We start from the raw sequence: 8,584 nt of genomic DNA, 5'->3' as shown, positions 1-8,584 counted from the left end.
CTTACTATGATACCTTGCGTTACGATATGCGTTGGCATAGCTAACAACTACTATTACGTGGCTTTCAATTACTTATCTCGTTGGCACTTTTGTTTGTTAGAGGGAAAAGGAAAGTATTTATGTTGATATTATAAATACCGACCCACCAAAATGATCGAGTCCAATTCTATCAAGTTTGACCATGATTGACCGGGTATGACATCAAGATGATGTTATTTTTATAAAAAAGATAATCCAAAAGTAAAGTTTTCTCACGAAGGGGCAAAGTCTCACCCTCCCCATCTTAGACAATGGGGGAAGAGCCACCACGAATTTAGAGAAACAAAAGAGAAGGATAGAGGTGATAACCCCTCTCCTCCCCTTCATTGGAGCCAATTCTAGCCATCACAACTGGGAGAATGGTGATTCCCAAGGCAATTGATGTTATTATACTTTCAGGTAATTTCATGGCAATTTTGTATTTGATATTTTATTTTACTAAAAATTTATCGAATAAGTATGGTAATATATAAGATTGATTGTTAATTTCTATTGATTTCCTTGAAAAAAATGCACTAACAAGTCCATACAATTTGCCTTAGAAATTTCTAAAAATTTCCATGTAATTTCCTAGTAAGGCACTAATAAGATTTTATCTGAGGCATTCTTGAAAATGTGTATCCTAGGAAACAAAAAATTTGAGGTTGAAGTGATTCCTCACTCAAAGAGGAATATTAGAGAGTTTGTCCAATAAAATGACATCAACAAGTGAAACTTATGGAGTAATCAATGCAAATGATTTTTTTTTCTTCAAGATTGCGCCGCTGCTAGGGATCTTCAAGATTACGCTCTCATTGACCTCGCCAGGCCTCAAATTAATGGCAAGTTCTCAACTGCTATTTTAACTGGCGAAAGCAAAGAGCCCTAAAGGATCTCAAATTCTCGATTGCCGTTGCAAGCGAAGACAGGAGAAACAACGCTTCATCTGGTAATCTGAAACTTGTATTTTATTAACAACTTGTATATGTCGTGTCTCTGCAACTTCCTTTTGGCTCGAAAACTACTTGCTTCTGCCCGTGCTTTCTCGATCACATGCAATTTAATTCGGCACTAATGTACGGTGAAAGAAAACAATGTACAGAAGTCGTTTTTCAGTAATCTGCTATAATTTGTTTTTAAGTTTCCCTTGAACAGATAACCTTTCGGAAGCCATTCAGTTCTTTTCATTCTATGTGCTGCGGCCCGAATTCGGCATAGACGATAACGGGATAAATTATGAGTTGCATTCTTCTACTTGCACGGTTTCATTAGATTTAGATTAACTTGTTGGTGAAATTAGCTTCTCTGAAATTACCTGCTCTCCTGCTTAGGCACTAATGTTGTTGAAGAATTTGAGCTCAAATTAAGATACTTACCTCTCATTTTAGGGTTCAATCCTTCTTCAGGATCATTGTTCTGTCATTTCTCAGTTACCGTCGCCAGTCACAGAAAAATCATACTCTTTGCTAGCAGATTTTTTGAAGATTGAAATTCTAGAACACTTAGATAGGTTTTTATAGTTTCCAATGCATTAGAATTCATGCAGTATTCCTTGTTCTTTGAATTTTCCCGAGGACCTAAAAGCTTGAATAATTTCCAAAACTTAAGAAGATTGAATCAATGTCTTGTCATGAATGCAGAACTTGGGATGTTTACAAATGATCAAAGACAAGAAGAACGTACTGGGAAGTATGGGACTCCAAGAGTGCAATACCTTCAGGCACTTCTGATTTCCCTAATTCCTTGTGCAGACTTTAATTAATTTGTGCACATTTATCTCTCTCTAAAAACACCTTACACTTGTCTGGTTTTGTACAACTGCAGGAGCTGGTGTCGAAGTTTCAAAATGCCACTGATGAAGGTGTTTATACGATGTTACATTTCCTCAAACTGAGGAAATTAAATTTTTGGCAATATCTCTGTTTACCCAATGTTTGTATCGGTTTTTGCATTTGGTTCACTGATTAATATAGAGCCAACATTTCTGACCAAAACTAAGACTAACAATTTCTAACATTAGCTTGAGAAACATTTTTCTATTTGCACATGTAGTTAGCAGGCTATTTATTTGAAAAGCTAGGTGATTTTTTCTTTGTTGAACTGCTACTGATTATTTTAGCATTCTTATGGTATCTCCAAGTGCAAAACTCTTTCTGCTGTTAAAATCTATTTTTCAATTGGAAGAAGGATTTGGATGATCGTTTAATTGACTCAATGTTGGTTGTCTTAACTAACATATTATGAGTAGATTTCAAGCAGTGCTTACCATTTTAAACAACTTACTAGCACTTTATTGATTTGCATTTCTGGCCTCCTTCATTCATGGATTATATGGGAGGATTTGAAGAGAAAAGACCAAGTATTCAAGGACGAATCGTAAAATTTGAAATAGTTTTCGTCCAAATAGCATCACTATTTAGGAAGTTTAGTTGCTTTATGTTGTGTTCACATTGGCTTTGTTGGTTGATTACATACTCCCAGTGAGGCGACACTGATGTCTGACTCTAGAATCTTTTTTGAACTGCTCCATTTTGTTGCAGGAACAAAAGAGAGGATTGCTGCAAATTTGGCTAACTTTGCCTATGATCCTTACAATTATTTGTTTCTGCGTCAGGTTGCTATCTAAATGAAAAAATCATTTTTAAGGTTTGAAGTGTTTTCATCCACTTTAGAAAATCTCATAAATAGTTCAAATATCTGTCATTAACTGTAACACAGCTGAATGTACTGGAACTGTTTCTAGACTGCATAACTGAGCCAAATGAGAAATTGGTGGAATTTGGGGCTGGAGGGATCTGCAATTCCTGTGTTGGTGAGCTAAACAATCTGCCCTGTTGTTGTTTGTGTCCATGGTAGCTATATGCCATCTGATTTTATTTCTCCCACTTTTGCATGTGCTTGATGATTCTGACTTTTATTTATTGACTGCAGACCCAGCAAATGCTGCAGTTATTATTGAGTGTGGTGGGATTCCTTTGATCATAGGGTGCTTGTCTAGCCCCGTTAGAAACACCGTAAGTATCTTTTACAATGTTGAAATATGGTGACTCTTTGAATTTGAGTTCAGAGAACTTATGGTGTTTTACCTAAGGCCATATTGACATATTTAAAGATTCTGGCTATATAAAACAGTAGTTATGAATAGAAGTTAAGTACAGCTTTTAACTGTTGCTGCTTGTCTAAACTTGCTCTAAAACATTTCCACCTCTGTTTTGAGAAGAGACCCAATCTCCTTCTCAAAGCCTTATAATAATCTCATCATGGCTGCATTTGGAGTAACCATTTCAACCTCAGTTCAGAGAAACTTGTTACACTCTCCTTCTTAATACGACAAAGGCAGTATTCTTGTCTGTTGCAGTTTGTGTTTATCAGTACAAGCACCTCAAGCATATATTTTCTCCTCAGATTAATTATTAATTTTACATGTTTTGAAGTGTTTAAATTTGCATTTGGCCATGTTTTTGTTCTTTCTATGAAAGAAAAATAGAGTCAAGTCTGATTGTTTGAGCAGCTCTTGCAAGTCCAATCCATGCTCGACATGAAAGACGAACCAAACAGAGGATGAGCATGTTTCTCTGTCTTTCTCCGTTTCAAAAAGAGAAAAAAGTCTGTAGACATCGCATACGTGATGACTTATTTTAGGTGCGTCCCGGAGGCCTCTGAAATCAATGGCACGCTTTATGGATCATATTATATCTCATTGTCCTCAAGAGCAATGTGATTGGCAGGTGAATTATGCACTTGCAGCTCTGTACTACCTATGCAGCCCTGCCACCAAAGGAGAAATTTTGAAGCCGGAAGTGGTTGAACTCATCAGAAAATATGCTGCAGCAGAAGCTGTTAGTATCAGTTTCAGCAATTTGGCCAAGGCTCTCTTGGAAAAGCATGTCTCTGAATCATGAAAACACACAAAAACTATGCGGGGTCTGTGATTTTGTTTTGGTGGCAAATTATCTATATGATTATTGCTGTGGGCTGATTGTGATATCAGATGCTACAGGCACATAAATTATTCTGTTTTTTGAAGAAAGATTTGCATTATGCTTGTAATGGTCCTCGCTAGAAGCATGGTCGCTGGAACGTGCCTTGCCAGACTTGGACGACAATTGGGGCTATGCTGCAAAGTTTATTTGCATTGTATGAATCTAAATATTTGTGAGCACACAGGAGAACAAAGAACCTAACATTTACCGTATTAGCAGAATAGCCTCTCTCTGTCGAGACCTTTTGTGTGGGGTGTTTTGGTGGTGCAAGTGGCGCACCACTTTATTACTATCCAAGTATATCAAGCGGCCCACAACGCTGTCCTGCTCAGGTTCTTGGTGAATCATGAAAATCTATCATTATCCTCAGCTGTCGATCTTGTCATGGTTCGTGACTTATTCTAAGTCGGTGTTTTCAGCACCCAAGGATAGATGAAAGTAACTTCCGAAGATGAGAGGAAGACACAACAATCTCATAAAAATACTGATATCCGAAATAGTTATTTTTATTAGACAATATGGTTTCAAAGAGTACGATTGTGAATGACTATCCAAGATTATAGACAACTAGATCTTTAAATACTATGAAACTTCAAAAGAACTTACGCCCTTCCAGATACGTAGCATCAGGGACAGGCATCCAAATGGACGAGATAACAGTCCTAAAAGCATGGCTCCCTCTTCCCCCCTCTTCGTCTCTTTGTAATAGATCTATTACTAGAGACTGTGGGGGAGGGAGCCACTAACCCTCTCCTCTCCTTTTTTGGTGCCAACAAGGAGCTCTGCTCTCTCGGTCATCATGGTTGGGAGGGTGGCAACTCCTACCCGTCATTGACGAAATAGAAAGACAAGGGATAACCAAACCCCCATCCCTCCTGGTGCGCATAGGAGACAAGGGAATCCAATCAGGTCAATCAAGTTTTTGTTCTCACCCGATTTTTCTTCTATGTGACCCGAAGAGGGGGCTGGATCCCATTGAAACTAGTTCAATCGCCTCGTCCTGTTTAGGTTTTATAACTATGCTTAATATTGATGTTATAAAAAATGACTTGATCATTAACCAAGGGAGGTGATTGATTATGGCTGAACTATAATCTTATAATCATATTTCTTTCAATCAAGTAGTCCCCTATTTTCTTTCATTGGATGATGATGCTTCGTCACTACCTCCTTACATTCAAAGCTACTAGTGCTTCTGGCCTTGAAAGTCGACACACAACAAAGCCTTTAGGTCTCCTCTTAAGTGTCTGAATCCTACATGACTTGGATTACCAAATGACGATAATTCCATGTGATTCTATCTGTCTAACTATTTTCAACTTGTCTTTAGGCTATCGAGATAGTCTATTGTTATAATTCATCTTCATCTTTTAACTTGATTTGTGTTGTTTATAAACTGAAAAGTCCTTGTTGCACTGCAATCAAGGTATTATATTTCAATGTCTCATTAGATCAAAAGGAAGATATATACGTGTGTGTGTGTGTGTGTGTGTGTGTGTGTGTGTGTGTGTGTGTGTGTGTGTGTGTGTGTGTGTGTTATTTTTTAAAGGGTATTTTCAATATAGAAGACTCCACGACCATTGACTTACATGGTTTCAATGAACAATATTTGTATGAATAGACAGACAATAAATAACATAATATAGAATTGTTTTTTTTTTTGTTCATGTCTTATTTGTATTTTAGTTTTTGTAGAAGTAGCCAGTAGGAATGTGAACATCTTTTGCTCATGTGATAGCTTTAGTTAACATTAGTTCTAGTGCTGACATAGATAATGACTCAACTTTTCCAGAGTATTGTCCCTCTCAAACTATTAATGCAATTGAAAGGAGGTTAGATGAAGGTACCCAAATTGAGGAAGAAGGCGACCCTATCCAGAGTACAAAAAAAAAGTTCTCATGTGTGGATGAAATTTAAAGAAATCTCACTTCTAGATGGTACTAAAAAATACTTAATGTGTTCATAGTAAATCCAATTTGAGTATTATTAGTAGTGGAATGACGTCACATATGAGTCGACATTTGAAACGTTATCATAGTAGAAAAGTGACATTACGGGAGTGACTTCACATATGAGTCAATATTTGAAACGTTGTCCTAGGAGAAAAGTGACATTACAGAAGCCAAAAAATCATAAATTTTCAACCAGTGGGGTCTATTGTTGATAATAGTTCATTTTACCTTCCTTTTATGGATTTTGGAGGCATATATGATCAAGCTAAAATGAGAATATTTATTGCCCATTGGATTCTTATGCATGAGCATCCCATTCATGATAGTAGAAGATGAATTTAATTTTGTAATGAAGATGTCAAATGTGAATTATGTAAAAATATTTCGGACGACCATTAAGGAGTTTCTGAAGGTGTATGAAGTATAGAAAAATAAATTAAAATTTTTATTGAAAGAGATTAATAAGATTAGTCTTACCACGAATTTTAGGAAGTCTCAAAATCAAAAAATTAAATACATGATTATTACTAGGCATTTCATTGATAGTAATTGAAAGCTATAAAAACGGGTCTTGAGTTATGTACACGTTCCTCCTCCTCGTTGTGGTGTTGACATAACAGATGTTATTTACAAATGTTTGAAAGATTGGGAAAACGAAAATAATAAAGTGTTTAATATCTCAGTTATAATGTTTTTATAATATTTACAAATGTTTGAAAGATTGGGAAAACGAAAATAATAAAGAGTTTTGAAAGATGATTTTTCAAGAAATAGAAAATTGGTTTGTGGTGGGAAGTTATTTCATGTGCGTTGTTGTATTTATATTCTAAACTTATTAATCTAAGATGGTACGTTGAAATTAAGCTTATCATTGAGAATGTGTGTGATAGTGTCAAGTTCATTAATACGTCTGGGGCTAGATTTTACATTTTTTTAAATTGTGCAACAACTACAGTTAGGGGCAAAAAAGATGGTTATTGATTGTACAACTAGTTGAAACTTTACTTATGATATGTTATCTTTTGTATTAAAATTCAAATATGCATTTCCTAGATTAAAGATAGAGATCCAATTTATGATTGTTTGCAAAATTTTAATGAATGGGAAAATGTTGAAATAGTGTGTGAGATTCTATAGGTCTTTACTAATATCATTTCTGGGAATGATTACCCTAATAAATTTTACTTTAGTAAGGTATATAGGGTAAACGAAGTTTTGAATTTTCATTTTACAAATAAAAATGTTTTCATCAGAACGATGGTTGGTATAATGAAACATAAATTTGACAAATACTGGGGTAAATATAATTTGTTGATGAATGTTGCTTCAGTTTTGGATCAAATGGTCAAATTAAGATTGCTTGAAATGTGTTTTCCAAAGATATATTATGAGCTGGAAGCTAGAATGAATATAAATTTAGTTTGATAGACCTTATTTGAGATCTATGATGATTATATAGCTATGTGTAATGTAGAAATTAGTAACGAAGTAACTATTTCAAGTATTAGCTCTATAGGTGTTTCCACAAGTCGTAAGTCACATTTTTCATTAAGTTCATGTTTGTCAAAGTTAACGACTTATGCGAAACAAGTGGAAGTAATAAATTTACCAAATTCAGAATTGGGAAATTATCTTGAAGAATGTGTGTATATTTGTGTGGAAGCTTAACAATATGATTTTGATGTTTTAATGGTAGAAATTGAATAATTTGAAAATTTGAGTATTATTTAAGATGGCAGAAGACATCCTTGCAATTCCCATATCTACAGTAGCCTCACAATCTACCTTTAATGTTGGTAGTAGAGTAATAGACCCATATCATTTTTTCTTGTCACCAAATATAGTTCAAGCTTTGATTTATGGGGGTAATTGGGTTCAGGCTCTTCACGTTGCCAAGAAAAAATCAAAAGGTGAACTACTTTTGAATAATTATTTATTATGATATTTTTAGTAATTTTTTTAGTTTTATTTATTAATTTTTTGTTTGATGATTGCAGCTTGTGGAAATAATACTATCAATTACTTATTTTTTCATCTTTTTCTCATCTTGGTAATTTTAATATTTTTTACTATATTGAGTAATTAGTAATGAAAGAGTATTTTTTTATCAGACAAATAAATTTTATTCTTTTATTTTTCTCATAGGTAGGTAGAGATTTTACTCATACAAACGGGGACTTGGCATATTATTTTCTAACAGGAAGAGAAAGAGTTTAAATTTATACATAGCTTATATACATAAGTCATACCCAATTTTATATAAAATTTGGGAAATCAAGCCCAGCTCAAACTCAAACCCAAATTTATTTTTAAATTCTTAGACTCGAACTCGATTCAAATTTTAAGCTCGAGACTGATTCAAAACATTAAAATTTATGTATAATATTATATACAATTTATTTAATATATATTTTATGTAAAATTTTAAATATAAGTTAAAGCTTAAACCCAGCTCGAGTTTAAAATTGAAATCAACCTCAACTCTAAGAATTTCAATCGAGTTTGGGAAATTAAGCCCAGCTCAAACTCAAACCCAAATTTATTTTAAATTCTTAGACTCGAACTCCATTCAAATTTTAAGCTCGAGACTGATTCAAAACATTAAATCAAACCCAAACCCAACTCAAACAT

The 8,584-nt window shown here is 34.4% G+C and overlaps 1 protein-coding gene across 1 annotated transcript; it reads left to right on the top strand.

The window, feature by feature from the left end:
• The first annotated feature begins 769 nt into the window (after window positions 1–769).
• On the top strand, window positions 770–4,345 carry LOC137956705 (uncharacterized). The gene is made up of 7 exons (XM_068804296.1): window positions 770–967; window positions 1,659–1,738; window positions 1,843–1,879; window positions 2,559–2,632; window positions 2,737–2,830; window positions 2,950–3,032; window positions 3,747–4,345. Exons 2-7 carry the CDS (start codon window positions 1,667–1,669, stop codon window positions 3,918–3,920), a joined length of 534 nt encoding a protein of 177 aa, XP_068660397.1. The 5' UTR covers window positions 770–967; window positions 1,659–1,666; the 3' UTR covers window positions 3,921–4,345.
• Window positions 4,346–8,584: the final 4,239 nt, after the last annotated feature.

The sequence above is a fragment of the Aristolochia californica genome, unplaced genomic scaffold (genome assembly GCF_029961685.1).
Source record: "Aristolochia californica isolate CCGP_79_NKW_82.1479 unplaced genomic scaffold, dmAriCali1.0.hap1 SCAF_2, whole genome shotgun sequence".
Classification (NCBI taxonomy): domain Eukaryota; kingdom Viridiplantae; phylum Streptophyta; class Magnoliopsida; order Piperales; family Aristolochiaceae; genus Aristolochia; species Aristolochia californica.
The sequence above is the reverse complement of the archived record's forward strand: the minus strand, read 5'-3'. Positions and strand labels throughout refer to the sequence as shown.